A 17,282-nucleotide genomic window follows, 5' to 3' on the forward strand; every position below is an offset into this window, starting at 1 on the left:
CTGTATGTGATCCAATAAAGGTTGAATGGTTGTCTCTGGAAAGATGAGTTCAAAATACATGAACAGCAACACTTCAAATTGGATACACTTCTTCATCAGAAGCTATATCAAATTCTCTAGAACTGCTAAACCCAATGGTGTCAATCATGACCAGTGAATGATCTCGTCATCTGAATCTTGTAACACCAATGACCTCTGGTGTGATACTATACTGTATGTGACTTGATTAGTGTTGTACAATGTTGACTACCCTTTGTTAAAATACCTGAAAATGAGTGTGATTTTACATCATTTGTGATTTTACATCATGTGATTTACATTTTACACGTCCAGCATGGTGATTTTAGTTCGGTGGGAATCAGAATATGGTTTTGACATACACTCAATATCACATTTCACATTTCTGGTACAGAGTAGTATGTTGTGCACATGTGTTCTGAGCATCTGTATTAAAGATAGTATCTCATCTTGCATATAATGCACTTGTGTGATCTTACTCTTCACAACCTTTGATTTTCTCCTCAGTGCTAGTGGACACAGCCTTCATAACATTCAATCGACTCAGTTGAAAGTTCAATGACATTCTAGAATGGCTGAAACTGGTCAGAAAGTATCTCTAGTATTGTTCTTTGTCAGGTCGATCTTGATTCCTGGATGTGACTTGTTTTTAGTTAAATACCAAAAGTGAGTGGTGTTTGGATCAACGATTACAAAGAAATTACGACTGATGAAGCTGAGAACATCTGTTATATTGCAGACAGAGTTAAATGTAATTATGACGTCATAAGGGAGGCACCTATGACGTCATCATTAACATATTTTATTCCCCATGGAGAGTTTTTTACAATGAGCCATGTCTCAATTTTTTCTATTCAGCACTTTTGGAGATATTGAGGTGCAAGGTTTTTTGGTTTTTCCAAGATGGCGGTTGAACCACGTGACCGATGACGTCATCATTAACATATTTTATTCCCCATGGAGGATTCTTTACAATGAGCCATGTCTCAATTTTTTCTATTCAGCACTTTTGGACACATAGAGGTGCTAAGTTTTTCGGTTTTTCCAAGATGGCGGCCGAACCACGTGACCGATGATATCATCATTAACATATTTTATTCCCCATGGAGAGTTCTTTACAATGAGCCATGTCTCAATTTTTTCTATTCAGCACTTTCGGAGATATGGAGGTGCAAAGTTTTTCGGTTTTTCCAAGATGGCGGCCGAACCACGTGACTGATGACGTCATCAGTAACATATTTTATTCCCCATGGAGAGATATTTACAATGAGCCATGTCTCAATTTTTTCTGTTCAGCACTTTCGGAGATATGGAGGTGTAAAGTTTTTCGGTTTTTCCAAGATGGCGGCCGAACCACGTGACTGATGACGTCATCATTAACATATTTTATTCCCCATGGAGAGTTCTTTACAATGATCCATGTCTCTATTTTTTCTGTTCAGCACTTTCGGAGATATGGAGGTGCAAAATTTTTCGGTTTTTCCAAGATGGCGGCCGAACCACCTGACCGATGACGTCATCATTAACATATTTTATTCCGCATGGAGAGTTCTTGACAATGAGCCATGTCTCAATTTTTTCCATTCTGCACTTTTGGAGATATAGTGGTGCAAAGTTTTTGCCGTTTTTCCAAGATGGCGGCCGAACCACGTGACCGATGGCATCATCATTAACATATTTTATTCCCCATGGCGAGTTCTTGACAATGAGCCATGTCTCAATTTTTTCTATTCAGCACTTTCAGAGATATGGAGGTGCAAAAATTTTCGGTTTTTCCAAGATGGCGGCCGAACCACGTGACATATGACATCATCATTAACAAATTTTATTACCCATGGAGAGTTCTTTACAATGAGCCATGTCTCAATTTTGTCTGTTCAGCACTTTTGGAGATATAGCGGTGCAAAGTTTTGCCGTTTTTCCAAGATGGCGGCCGACCACGTGACATATGACATCATCATTAACATATTTTATTCCGCATGGAGAGTTCTTTACAATGAGCCATGTCTCAATTTTTTCTGTTCAGCACTTTTGGAGATTTCATGGTGCAAAGTTTTGCCGTTTTTCCAAGATGGCGGCCGACCACGTGACTGATGATGTCATCATTAACATATTTTATTCCCCATGGAGAGTTCTTTACAATGAGCCATGTCTCAATTTTTTCTGTTCAGTACTTTCGGAGATATAGAGGTGCAAAGTTTTTCGGTTTTTCCAAGATGGCGGCCGAACCACGTCACCGATGACGTCATCAATTGGGCACAGTCTATTCCAGGGCAAGACCAATATGTGTGCAAAGTTTGGCGATTCTCCGTGCAACGGTGTAGACGCAGTGCTGCAAACAGACAGACAAACAGACAGACAAACAGATGAAAAATCGGTCAGAGACCGAGGACTTGCCGGAATGTACTTTTTATCGGCCATTTAGAACAAATATGGCGGCCGAACCACGTGACCGATGATATCATCATTAACATATTTTATTCCCCATGGAGAGTTCTTTACAATGAGCCATGTCTCAATTTTTTCTGTTCAGCACTTTTGGAGATATAGTGGTGCAAAGTTTTGCCGTTTTTCCAAGATGGCGGCCGACCACGTGACATATGACATCATCATTAACATATTTTATTCCCCATGGAGAGTTCTTTACAATGGGCCATGTCTCAATTTTTTCTATTCAGCACTTTGGGAGATATGGAGGTGCATAGTTTTTCGGATTTTCCAAGATGGCGGCCGAATTACGTGACCGATGACGTCATCATTAACATATTGTATTCTCCATGGAGAGTTCTTTGCAATGAGCCATGTCTCAATTTTTTCTATTCAGTTCATTCAGAGATATGGATGTGCAAAGTTTTTCGGTTTTTCCAAGATGGCGGCCGAACCACGTGACTGATGACGTCATCATTAACATATTTTATTCCACATGGAGAGTTCTTCACAATGAGCCATGTCTCCATTTTTTCTGCTCAGCACTTTTGGAGATATAGTGGTGCAAAGTTTTTCGGTTTTCCCAAGATGGCGGCCGAACCACGTGACTGATGACGTCATCATTAACATATTTTATTCCCCATGGAGAGTTCTTTACAATGAGCCATGTCTCAATTTTTTCTGTTCAGGACTTTCGGAGATATGGAGGTGCAAAAAATTTCGGTTTTTCCAAGATGGCGGCCGAATCACGTGACTGATGACGTCATCATTAACATATTTTATTCCCCATGAAGAGTTCTTTACAATGAGCCATGTCTCAATTTTTTCTGTCAGCACTTTGAGATATCGAGGTGCAAAAATTTTCGGTTTTTCCAAGATGGCGGCCGAACCACGTGACTGATGACGTCATCATTAACATATTTTATTCCCCATGGAGAGTTCTTTACAATGAGCCATGTCTCAATTTTTTCTGTTCAGCACTTTTGGAGATATAGTGGCGCAACGTTTTGCCGTTTTTCCAAGATGGCGACCGAACCACGTGTCTGATGACGTCATCATTTACATATTTTATTCCCCATGGAGAGTTCTTTACAATGAGCCATGTCTCAATTTTTTCTGTTCAGTACTTTCGGAGATATAGAGGTGTAAAGTTTTTCGGTTTTTCCAAGATGGCGGCCGAACCACGTCACCGATGACGTCATCAATTGGGCACAGTCTATTCCAGGGCAAGACCAATATGTGTGCAAAGTTTGGCGATTCTACGTGCAACGGTGTAGACGCAGTGCTGCAAACAGACAGACAAACAGACAGACAAACAGACAAACAGACAGACAAACAAACGAACAGATCAACATACTTGCCGGAATCTTTTCCGGCAAGTAATGAAAAATCGGTCAGAGACCGAGGACTTGCCGGAATGTACTTTTTATCGGCCATTTAGAACAAATATGGCGGCCGAACCACGTGACCGATGATATCATCATTAACATATTTTATTCCCCATGGAGAGTTCTTTACAATGAGCCATGTCTCAATTTTTTCTGTTCAGCACTTTTGGAGATATAGTGGTGCAAAGTTTTGCCGTTTTTCCAAGATGGCGGCCGACCACGTGACATATGACATCATCATTAACATATTTTATTCCCCATGGAGAGTTCTTTACAATGGGCCATGTCTCAATTTTTTCTATTCAGCACTTTGGGAGATATGGAGGTGCATAGTTTTTCGGATTTTCCAAGATGGCGGCCGAATTACGTGACCGATGACGTCATCATTAACATATTGTATTCTCCATGGAGAGTTCTTTGCAATGAGCCATGTCTCAATTTTTTCTATTCAGTTCATTCAGAGATATGGATGTGCAAAGTTTTTCGGTTTTTCCAAGATGGCGGCCGAACCACGTGACTGATGACGTCATCATTAACATATTTTATTCCACATGGAGAGTTCTTCACAATGAGCCATGTCTCCATTTTTTCTGCTCAGCACTTTTGGAGATATAGTGGTGCAAAGTTTTTCGGTTTTCCCAAGATGGCGGCCGAACCACGTGACTGATGACGTCATCATTAACATATTTTATTCCCCATGGAGAGTTCTTTACAATGAGCCATGTCTCAATTTTTTCTGTTCAGGACTTTCGGAGATATGGAGGTGCAAAAAATTTCGGTTTTTCCAAGATGGCGGCCGAATCACGTGACTGATGACGTCATCATTAACATATTTTATTCCCCATGAAGAGTTCTTTACAATGAGCCATGTCTCAATTTTTTCTGTCAGCACTTTGAGATATCGAGGTGCAAAAATTTTCGGTTTTTCCAAGATGGCGGCCGAACCACGTGACTGATGACGTCATCATTAACATATTTTATTCCCCATGGAGAGTTCTTTACAATGAGCCATGTCTCAATTTTTTCTGTTCAGCACTTTTGGAGATATAGTGGCGCAACGTTTTGCCGTTTTTCCAAGATGGCGACCGAACCACGTGTCTGATGACGTCATCATTTACATATTTTATTCCCCATGGAGAGTTCTTTACAATGAGCCATGTCTCAATTTTTTCTGTTCAGTACTTTCGGAGATATAGAGGTGTAAAGTTTTTCGGTTTTTCCAAGATGGCGGCCGAACCACGTCACCGATGACGTCATCAATTGGGCACAGTCTATTCCAGGGCAAGACCAATATGTGTGCAAAGTTTGGCGATTCTACGTGCAACGGTGTAGACGCAGTGCTGCAAACAGACAGACAAACAGACAGACAAACAGACAAACAGACAGACAAACAAACGAACAGATCAACATACTTGCCGGAATGTTTTCCGGCAAGTAACAAACAGACAGACAAACAAACGAACAGATCAACATACTTGCCGGAAAAATTTTTCCGGCAAGTAACAAACAAACGAACAGATCAACATACTTGCCGGAATCTTTTCCGGCAAGTAACAAACAGACAGACAAACAGATGAAAAATCGGTCAGAGACCGAGGACTTGCCGGAATGTACTTTTTTATCCGCCATTTAGGACAAATATGGCGGCCGAACCACGTGACCGATGATATCATCATTAACATATTTTATTCCCAATGGAGAGTTCTTTACAATGAGCCATGTCTCAATTTTTTCTGTTCAGCACTTTTGGAGATATAGTGGTGCAAAGTTTTGCCGTTTTTCCAAGATGGCGGCCGACCACGTGACATATGACATCATCATTAACATATTTTATTCCCCATGGAGAGTTCTTTACAATGAGCCATGTCTCAATTTTTTCTGTTCAGCACTTTTGGAGATTTCGTGGTGTAAAGTTTTGCCGTTTTTCCAAGATGGCGGCCGACCACGTGACTGATGACGTCATCATTAACATATTTTATTCCCCATGGAGAGTTCTTTACAATGAGCCATGTCTCAATTTTTTCTGTTCAGCACTTTTGGAGATATAGTGGTGCAAAGTTTTGCCGTTTTTCCAAGATGGCGGCCGACCACGTGACATATGACGTCATCATTAACATATTTTATTCCCCATGGAGAGTTGTTTACAATGAGCCATGTTTCAATTTTTTCTGTTCAGTACTTTCGGAGATATAGAGGTGCAAAGTTTTTCGGTTTTTCCAAGATGGCGGCCGAACCACGTCACCGATGACGTCATCAATTGGGCACAGTCTATACCAGGGCAAGAACAATAAGTGTGCAAAGTTTGGCGATTCTACGTGCAACGGTGTAGACGCAGTGCTGCAAACAGACAGACAGACAAACAGACAGACAGACAGACAGACAGATGAAAAATCGGTCAGAGACCGAGGACTTGCCGGAATTTACTTTTTTATCGGCCATTTAGGACAAATATGGTGGCTGAACCACGTGACCGATGACGTCATCATTAACATATTTTATTCCCCATGGAGAGTTCTTCACAATGAGCCATGTCTCAATTTTTTCTGTTCAGCACTTTCGGAGATATTGAGGTGCAAAGTTTTTCCAAGATGGCGGCCGAACCACGTGACCGATGACGTCATCATTAACATATTTTATTCCCCATGGAGAGTTCTTTCCAATGAGCCATGTCTCAATTTTTTCTGTTCAGCACTTTTGGAGATATAGTGGCGCAACGTTTTGCCGTTTTTCCAAGATGGCGACCGAACCACGTGACTGATGACGTCATCATTTACATATTTTATTCCCCATGGAGAGTTCTTTACAATGAGCCATGTCTCAATTTTTTCTGTTCAGTACTTTCGGAGATATAGAGGTGCAAAGTTTTTCGGTTTTTCCAAGATGGCGGCCGAACCACGTCACCGATGACGTCATCAATTGGGCACAGTCTATTCCAGGGCAAGAACAATATGTGTGCAAAGTTTGGCGATTCCACGTGCAACGGTGTAGACGCAGTGCTGCAAACAGACAGACAGACAAACAGACAGACAGACAGATGAAAAATCGGTCAGAGACCGAGGACTTGCCAGAATGTACTTTTTTTATCTGCCATTTTGGACAAATATGGCGGCCGAACCACGTCATTATTTGTTTTCTAAACTAATTTATTCCTTGATGATGCTCACGAAATTTCATCTTGATCGGATGAAGTTTTGTACTTGTCGAATTATGACGTCATAATGGAGGGCACTTATGACATCATCATTAACATATTTTATTCCCCATGCAGAGTTCTTTACCATGAGCCATGTCTCAATTTTTTCTATTCAGCACTTTCGGAGAAAAAGAGGTGCAAAGTTTTCCGGTTTTTCCAAGATGGCGGCAGAACCACGTGACCGATGTCATCATTAACACATTTTATGCCCCATGGAGAGTTCTTTACAATGAGCCATGTCTCAATTTTAACTATTCAGCACTTTCGGAGATATGGAGGTACTAAGTTTTTCGGTTTTTCCAAGATGGCGGCCAAACCACGTGACCTGTGACGTCATCATTAACATTTTATTCCCCATGGAGAATGCTTTACAATGAGCCATGTCTCAATTTTTTTCTATTCAGCACTTACAGAGATATGGAGGTGCAAAGTTTTTTGGGTTTTCCAAGATGGCGGCCGAACCTCGTGACCGATGACGTCATCACTAACGTATTTTATTCCTCATGGAGAGTTCTTTACAATGAGCCATGTCTCAATTTTTTCTGTTCAGTACTTTCGGAGATATGGAGGTGCACAGTTTTGCCGTTTTTCCAATATGGCGGCCGACCAAGTGACTGATGACGTCATCATTAACATATTTTATTTCCCATGGAGAGTTCTTTACAATGAGCCATGTCTCAATTTTTTCTGTTCAGCACTTTTGGAGATATAGTGGTGCAAAGTTTTGCCGTTTTTCCAAGATGGTGGCCGACCACGTGACATATGACGTCATCATTAACATATTTTATTCCCCATGGAGAGTTCTTTGCAATGAGCCATGGCTCAATTTTTTCTGTTCAGCACTTTGAGATATCGAGGTGCAAAATTTTTCGGTTTTTCCAAAATGGCGGCCGAACCACGTGACTGATGACGTCAGCATTTGGGCACAGTATATTAGAGGGCAAGACCAATATGTGTGCCAAGTTTGGCGATTCTACGTGCAACGGTGTAGACGTAGTGCTGGAAACAGACAAACAGACAAACGAACAGATCAACATACTTGCCGGAATCTTTTCCGGCAAGTAACAAACGAACAGATCAACATACTTGCCGGAAATTTTTTTCCGGCAAGTAACAAACGAACAGATCAACATACTTGCCGGAAAAATTTTTCCGGCAAGTAACAAACGAACAGATCAACATACTTGCCGGAAAATTTTTCCGGCAAGTAACGAACAGATCAACATACTTGCCGGAAAATTTTTCCGGCAAGTAACAAACAGACAAACGAACAGATCAACATACTTGCCGGAAATTTTTCCGGCAAGTAACGAACAGATCAACATACTTGCCGGAAAAATTTTCCGGCAAGTAACAAATAGACAAACGAACAGATCAACATACTTGCCGGAAATATTTTTCCGGCAAGTAACGAACAGATCAACATACTTGCCGGAATCTTTTCCGGCAAGTAACAAACAAACGAACAGATCAACATACTTGCCGGAAAATTTTTTCCGGCAAGTAACGAACAGATCAACATACTTGCCGGAATCTTTTCCGGCAAGTAATAAACAAACAGGGGTGAAAACATAACCTCGGTCCACATTCGGTGGCGGAGGTAAATATGGATTTGTATATAGAAGAGTAAATTATTAGATACAGTTAATAGAAGAAGAGCTTAAATACCAGAATTGACATATAACCTAAATAAAAACTTTAATTTCAGGAGGATACAACAAATATATTTTGAGACATGGTATAGCAATCGCAAAGGCTACAAACAAAACAAATTAAGGATTTTGTATTAAGCTAGGATATTGTATTCACATTCAGTATTCACAAACACATTGGATTTCATTATTTCTTTTATTAATCATAAATAATGTACTGATACATGATAAGTGAGTATTTGGAAAACAAGGAAATGCTAAAGACATTTGCCATAAGGGTCAAACACCAAAAGTAGACTCTTTCACTCACTTTAAGAGTGTGTTGGACCCTGTCAACTTTATACACGATCTATTATGCTGCGGATGAGACGGTGGACTGTGTCCGAAGAGATTCGGTGCCATTGCTCCACCAGTAGAGGCTGCTTGATCTCCCATCATTTGCTGCAACTTCATGATGATGGATGAGTCTTCAATGGATGTTTCAAAAACATTCAAACAGGAGAGGTCTGATAACACGTCAGCGCACAGCACAACAGCAACGCTCGGCTAATAGGCCTGCACAGAATGTGCCTCAAATTATTGGTCTGATGGAAACTTGCATCGCCATCTTGAAATGATAATCTGGGGACATTAGCGTTTTGAAAATGGCATGAAAATCTGATGGATAATTCAAAGTTTTGCCAATTTACAAGACATGTTTGACTAAATCAGTGTTTGGCATACCTGGTAACCCCATCAGCCAATATCGTGATCATAAAATAAGAGTATGCCAGGAATGTACCATTAGATGTACATTCCATGTGATGCCAGGAATGTACCATTCTCCAAATGCACAAACTAAAGTGAATCTTCATTGATCATCAAACGTAACATTAGCCCCGTGTTCATCATCTCCAATTGAGGCAACCCAGCATGGAATGAATCCATCTCCACTAGTGTTTGTCAGTCATGGAGAAAGTCATTTTGGTCTGTAGCCACATAAATGTGCAACATGAAGTAGTTTGTTTGGATATGTTCGTTCTCTGAGCAATTGATATTCCAAGATAGAACTTTAAAAAAAAAAGATTTTTAGCTTCACATTTAAATTGCATAGATGACTATTGTGTATTTCAGGCTGTTGATTTCGTTTTTCAATAACCGTTGCATGTTTGTTATCCCCAAGATTTTTGAAAAAAACATGGAGATATTGTAATCGGCCCCGTCCGTCCGTCCGTCTGTCTGTCCGTCCCTCCATCACGCTATCACCTCCTACAGAAATTCACCAAACTTGGTAGTTATGATCATCATATGACAAGAAGTGGGTGAGAGCAGTATCATTTTTGGCTCCGCCCCCTGGGGCCCTGAGGCAGGGTCAAAAGGTCATATACCAAAAAAACCAAATGCAATTACAGGCAGATTTGTAAACATATATAAAACGGAAACTTTGTGTACGCAATCAACATTGCGGAACACATGAAATACGTGACGTTGTTTGGGGGGATTTGACGCCTCGTTGAAGCCCCAGATTCTGCGGACTTGGTCACAAGGGTCAAAACAAAAGATTTTTCAGACTCAAAATTTGATGCTTACTGTTGGAACTCTTTGCCATCTTTCAACTCTGTTTTCGGTGGGAAGCGTGTTAATTTGCGATGGAGCGCCATCGACTTCATTCTAGTTTCATTTGCATTGTTTGGCCTTTAAAAATTCACCAATTCTTTTATTACTCCATTTTTATATGGAATAACACACACACACACACACGCTCGTTTTTTCATGGCTGTTCCTCACAATTCATCTAATGTACAGTAATGCCTACTCCAAAGCATAATATAACTTAAAGGATTGCTGTAAATGATGATTCAGGCTAAAACACATGCACGCACACTCAAACACACATGTATCAAAATATGGTTAATGTGCTCGCTACAGATTATCATAATGCTTTTTGTACAAAGTTAGTGTTCAGTCACCTCTCCCAGAAACCCAAGCTAATGTTCCGACACCGTAGCTCTTTTTCTTCTTGATGACAATTTATGAAATCGACATCACCAAATTTGCTATTATCAGTTTCACAGGAATCCATTTCTGAAACTCTCAACTCGGTGCCGTTCTATCCTCCCCACTCTTGCAACTCCAGGTTTCCAACATTTTCAATCCTACGTCCTCAGAAATTCAGCCCCTTGGCAAGACTGAGCTTCCATGACAAAAAAAGTCAAGTTCTTCCAAGGTTACCTCTGCAGCAGTAGCCTGGTAACTTCAGCCACCATCTCCTCTGGGTCAAGCCAAAGAGATCCACTCTGTGCTGACTCTCCCAGAAGTGAAAGAACATGGTCAAAGCCCTCTTCTTCTCTCCCTCTAAATCCCCCCAAACCTTCATCAGTTTCCTTTCTGCTGCCTTTATCACCTCCATCTTCCCTGAATATCTTGTCAATGTTTTTCCGTTTTTCCACCTTATTTGCAGTTTCAATATTTCTCCCCCTTACATCCCGAGTTTCTCGTCCATTCTCTACACCATTCTTTTCATCTCCTTGTCCTTCAACCTCCACATTTTGTTTCAGCTCTCTCTCCATTCTGCCGTCAATCTCTCTCCCATCACGTCTCTCATTTAATCTGCTCCTCTCTGTCTCGATTTTGATTGCAGGTCTGCACTTAACTGATGGGGAACATGAGGGAATCGGAAGAAGGGGAGATGAAGTCGACGAAAGCAAGAGTGGAGAACAACTAAGGGACAAAGAAGAGGAAGGAAGAGGAGAAAGAGTCCTACGTGTGGGAGAAGATAATGGAGAACATGATGAAGGCGATTGATGAAAGCAGGAAGAAAGGGGAGATAGGACACATTGTGATGAAGAAGAAGGTGGGATTGGTTTATAGGAAGAGGAAGATGCAATCTGCAAAGGAGCTGCAAAGGACTCCATGTAAAATTGACCCCTTTCACTACCGCCTCCACGGAACTTTCCAAAGGTAGAGAAGGTGGGAGGAACAGGAGGAACTGACAGAGAAGATGGAGAAGAGACTTGGGGACCATCAACTTCTCGGAAGGCAGCTGGCAGAAAAGGTGGGGGAAGACAAACAGATTACTTGGAATAATTCAGGCCTTAGCTCACGATCATTATCCCTTAAAACATCTTGTAAACATTCATTCAGGAACATCACATCCCTCAATATTCCTGTCATATTATTTTCCTATCCAGAACTAAAACAAACCATAATTGCCTGATTGTGGTTAATTAATAAACCTTATCAAGATAAGATGTCAGGCATGCAAAAAGTTGTGTTCCCTTTGAAACCACTATACTCATGATGGCCGAATCCCAAGTACAAGTCTCATATACAAGTAGTGGACAGAAAATGGAAACAGCTGGGCAAATGAGGGACACCAAGCAACAGTTTCCACACAGTTGTGGCCCATGTGTTCATTAAGCAAATAACATCCCAGCATGCTTAGGGTCATGTATAAAAATGCTGCACAGGCCTGGTTGCCTATAGCTATGTCCAGCATGGCCGCAGGAGGAGACCTACCAATGCCCCCATCCACAGAGCACATGTGACCCCCCTAATGCCCCCAATGGTTTGATGAGCATGACACTGATGTTATCCGTATGTCACGGCCTTCTCAGTCACCAGATCTGAATTCAATCAAGCATTTATGGGATATTCTGGAAAGACGCATGAGACGGTGTTTTCCACCTCCATCAAACAGGTGTGAGATGATTGACTTTCTCGTCTAATAATGGTGCCGCATTCCTTCTGCAGAATTCCAGATGCTGGTGGACTCTGTGCCACGGCGCATACAGGCCGTACTGGCCACACGTTGTGACCCAATGCCCTATTAAGTTACTTTACATTGGTGTTTCCATTTTTATTGTCCACTACATGTATGTTCCATGTTGATTTGTCCTTTGTTAATTGATCTTGTAATGCATGTAAACTACAGTGTCATTGTCCTACATGTGATGAATGTAAAATCCCCCTCCCACGGAGCCTAAACATTGAAATCCCTTAAATAACTCAAATACCCGAAATTGAATGGTACTTACTCTGACAATCCTTGAGAAAGGCCTCACGAAGTAGCAAAGCTCCTTCTACAAGGCCACATTCCTCATTTGTGCTGGCTGCCCCTCTGCCCATTGGTCGGCCTGCCATCCATCCTCCTTCCATTCTTCCAGCAACCCATCCAGAACCCCATCCTCTTTCCAGGCCACTTCTCCCTCCACCACCCCAGTCTCCATCTCCTCCATCACTCTCTCCTCTACCACTATCTTTCAAGCTGCCATGTTCTAGATCCACACTGGGCCTAGAATAGAACAAACAAGTGTCCAAGTTAGATCGATTATGAGTGCTGATCGGAGAGGAGAGAGAACACAACGACTAATTTCTCTCAAAAACATCAGTATGCATTGTTTCTATCAGTTGGTAAACATTTGCCATTTAAGTGTTTTGGCAATAAAATATTTCTCCAAACCAGGCCAACAGCAAGTTTTTAAATTGGAAACCAAATTACTACTTCTTTATACAAGGTCTAAGGCTCGTAATAGCGTGGACAAACCGCACACAAACCACACACACGACACACAAACACGAGACAAACACCAAACACAACCACTGAGATTTGGGGAAGTGCGGTCACTGACGTCACTTCCGGGGATATTCTGGGTACCAGTACCAATGACGTCATAACAATGGCGCCTCTTTTCTCGCCACACTCAGCGGGCCATTTCCTCAGGAGGAATTTCCTCCCCCCCTCCCCCCCCCCCCCCCCCCCCCCATGGATGCCAACCGATGGAGACTGTCCATGCTCTTTTCCTTTTGAATGCTCAACATCAAGCAAAGAAGAAACGTGACATTTTAACGTCTTTGGTATGACTCGGCGAGGGTTTGAACTACTAACCTCCCAGACTCGGAGTGAATGCTCTAACTATTACACCTCCGAGTCTGGTACTACTTTGTAATAAATAATCATGCTTGCTGTGGAGATGGAGGTAGATACAGTATACTGAGAGGGCGAGGGCCCTCTCAGTATACTGTATCTACAGTTTCTTCTTTGCATCTCAGTATACTGTCTCAGTATAGAGAGAGAGAGGGAGAGGGAGAGGGAGAGGGAGAGGGAGAGGGCGAGGGCGAGGGTGAGAGAGAGAGAGAGAGAGAGAGAGAGAGAGAGAGAGAGAGAGAGAGAGAGAGAGAGAGAGAATGCATTCAAAGTGAAAACATTAAGATGTCATCACTTGCTACATTTTATCAACCCTAGCTTCCAAGTGAATTGTGTTGAATTTATTATTATTATCATATATCCCGACCATAGCAGCAATCCTCCAAGATAATGTCCCAAGATCCCTTACCAGCACGGTGGAGGGGAATTAAATGTGTCCAATTGTTATATCAGTTACAATGGAGATATATTCTCTAATCAAACTTTTTCAACACAAATTTTTTGGAAAGAAAGGATCCGGAAAGTTTAATCATCCTATATTAATCACTATGAGGGGCACATTCAAAATGATCAAATGAGATACTCTGAATAGTCCAAGACATTGCACTTATGTATGTTACATACATCAGGGACGAAAAAATGAGGCTAGAGTACAGAAGGTCATCTTTTATTTATTGATATTTTTATGCATGTATGTTTTACCATTGCAGATCAATAGCATTTTTAATGTTCAGTTCCCCCATTTTAGGTAAGCATAAGTATTGGAACAAATGATTGGCAGGTGTTTCTTGTTTCTTGTTGCATTGATTGTTCACGTCTAAAAGAGTTGTGAATGTCCAGTCTTGGTTTTAGCTTTTGCTTTTCCCTTGAAAGTCTGCCTTTGGAGTCAGTAGACATAAACCAACATGAAGACCAGAGAACTGTCTATGAAAGAAAAGCAAGCAATTTGGAAGCTGAAAGAACAGAAGAATTCAATGAGAACCATAGCACAAAATTAGGCATAGCAAATACAACAATTTGGAATATCTTGAAAAAAAACACACACAAGTGTACTTAGGAATAGACAACTCCCAGGGCAGCCAAGGAAAGCAACCGCAGTTGATGACAGAAAGATCATCATAACTGTGAAGAAAAACCCTAAAACAACTGTCAGTGACATCACCAACAACCTCCAGGGTTCAGGGGTGAAAGCATCACAATCTACTGTTCACAAAAGACTTCGAAAGCAGAATTACAAAGGCTAAACTGCAAGATGCAAACCTCTCATCAGCACCCAAAATATAACGGCCAGATTAGAATTTGCCAAGGGGTTCAGAGGTGAGCCAGTGAGTTCTGGAACAAAGTTTTATGGACAGATGACATCAATATAATCCTTTGCCAAAGTGATGGAAAGAGGAAAGTGTGGACAAAGGAAGGAACTGCATATGATCCAAAGCATACGACCTCTTCTGTGAAGTATGGTGGAGGTAGTGTCATGGCTTGGGCTTGCAATGCTGCTGCTGAAACTGGCTCACGCATCTTTATTGATGATGAAACTAATGATGGCAGCAGCAGAATGAATTTGGAAGTGTACAGAAACATTTGTACAAGAAAATACCTCCAAACTCATTGGGCAGCGCTTCACCATGCAGGAAGACAATAACCAAAACACACGGCCAATGCAACCAAGTAGTTCATCAGGGAGAAAAATGGAAAGTTTTAGACTGGCCAACTCAATCTCCTGATTTAAATCCAATAGAACATGCAATAGAACAATTGAACATACATGAACATCACTTGCTGAAGAGGATATTAAAGTCAGAAACCCCTCAAAACAATCAAAACTGAAAATAGCTGCAGTAAAGGCTTGGTAAAACATCTCAAAGGAAGATACCAAGAGTTTGGTGATGTCGATGGGTCACACGTTCGATGTAGTTATTGCATGCAAGGGATATGCAACCAAATACTATGATACTACTTTAATTTACCTTAGTAAATCTGTTTCAATACTAATGCTTATTTAAAATGGGGGAACTGAACATAAAAAGTGCTATTGATCTAAAATGGTGAAACATATATACATACAAATATCAATAAATATAAGATGACCTTCTGTACTCTTAACTCATATTCATATTTTGATCTCAAATCCAAATTTCTTGAGTATACAGCAATAAAAACAAATTTGACTTCACTGTTCCAATACTTATGGAGGGCACTGTATATATACAGTATATCAACGAAAGATGAACAGAAACTGGATGTAAATGAGATGTGGATGCTAAGATGGATGTGTGGAGTGACAACAAAGGACAAGATTGGGAGCCAGTATATCAGAGGGTCAGTGACGATTGTGGAAGCATTAAAGAAAGCAGCCGAGAAGAGATTGAATTGCTTTGGTCATGTAATGACGAGAGAGAAAGAGTATGTGGTGAGGCAAATGATGGAGGTGGGATTTACGGGAAGGAGAAAAAGAAGGTTGAAAACCAGATGAAAGGATGCAGTTGTGAGAAATTTAGAAGTTGTGGGATTTGAATAAGAATGGGCAACTCACAGGAGGAGATGGAGAAGGGTGATCAACCACCATTGTGGTGACCCCATATAAAAATGGGAAGGACCAAAAGAAAAAAACAAGGTACTATATATATACATATATATATATATATATATATATATATATATATATATATATATATATAGATATATATATATATAGATATATATATATAGATATATATATATATACATACAGTCACTTGAAAAAGTAAGTACCACCCATGTAAAGTTTTGACTTTTTCAACATATTTCAACATACAGCTATTTGATCTTCATTTCAACAATATTGATAGATAAAGGTGATATAATATAACAAATATCATGAAACATTTACATTTTGTAGTCCATTGTATAATTTAAATAAACATAAATACAAATTTCGCATGTGTAAAAAGTAAGTACACCCTCGGTGCTAATAGGTGGTATTGCCCCCTTTGGCAGAAACAACCTCAAGTAGGCGTTTCTTTTAACTGTCTACCAGTCTCTGACATTGACTGGGAGAAATTTTTGCCCACTCCTCCATTCAGAATTATTTCAGCTGTGCGATGTTTGAGGGATTTCTTACATGCACAGCTCGTTTCAAATTCTCCCACAACATCTCGATGGGATTTAGATCCGGGCTTTGACTTGGCCATTCCAGAACCCTCCATTTCTTTCTTTTCAGCCATTCCTTGGTGGATTTACTGGTATGTTTAGGGTCATTGTCATGTTGCAAGGTCCACCTTCGGTTGAGCTTCAACTTTCTGACAGATGGCCTCACATTATCCTGAAGCACCCTCTGGTACAATGAAGAATTCATAGTGTATTCTATGATGGTGAGCTGCCCAGGCCCTGATGCAGAAAAGCTGCCCCAAATCATAATATTTCCACCACCATGCTTTACAGTTGGTATCAGGTTATTGTGGTCAAATGCTGTCTGGTTTTCGCCAAACATGTCTTCTGGTACTGTGTCCAAATAGCTCTACCTTTGACTCATCTGTCCAGAGCACTTTTTTCCAGAAGTGCAGGTCTTTGTCTAGGTGTTCATTAGCAAACTTTAGTCTTGCCCTGATGTTCTTTCTAGACAACAAAGGTTTCCTCCTGGAACAACTCCCATGTAGATCAAATTTGTGCAGCCTCTTTCTAATGGTAGACTCGTGCACTTTGACATCAACAGTGGCAAG

At 40.9% G+C, this 17,282-nt stretch overlaps 1 protein-coding gene across 3 annotated transcripts in view; it reads right to left on the reverse strand.

Moving 5' to 3' along the window:
- Positions 1 to 8,860: 8,860 nt before the first annotated feature.
- Positions 8,861 to 17,282, reverse strand: part of LOC137412292 (protocadherin 18) — a 108,297-nt gene continuing 99,875 nt past the window's right edge. For all 3 annotated transcript variants that reach the window (XM_078769785.1, XM_068097559.2, XM_068097565.2), the window contains 2 exons: positions 12,695 to 12,951; positions 8,861 to 11,700 (listed from right to left, as the gene is read on the reverse strand). In XM_078769785.1, coding sequence (XP_078625911.1) covers positions 10,886 to 11,700; positions 12,695 to 12,951 — 1,072 coding nt within the window. In that variant the 3' untranslated portion in view covers positions 8,861 to 10,885. The remainder of the gene's footprint in view (positions 11,701 to 12,694; positions 12,952 to 17,282) is intronic.

The sequence above is a fragment of the Myxine glutinosa genome, chromosome 1 (genome assembly GCF_964187855.1).
Source record: "Myxine glutinosa chromosome 1, kmMyxGlut1.1, whole genome shotgun sequence".
Classification (NCBI taxonomy): Eukaryota; Metazoa; Chordata; class Myxini; order Myxiniformes; family Myxinidae; genus Myxine; species Myxine glutinosa.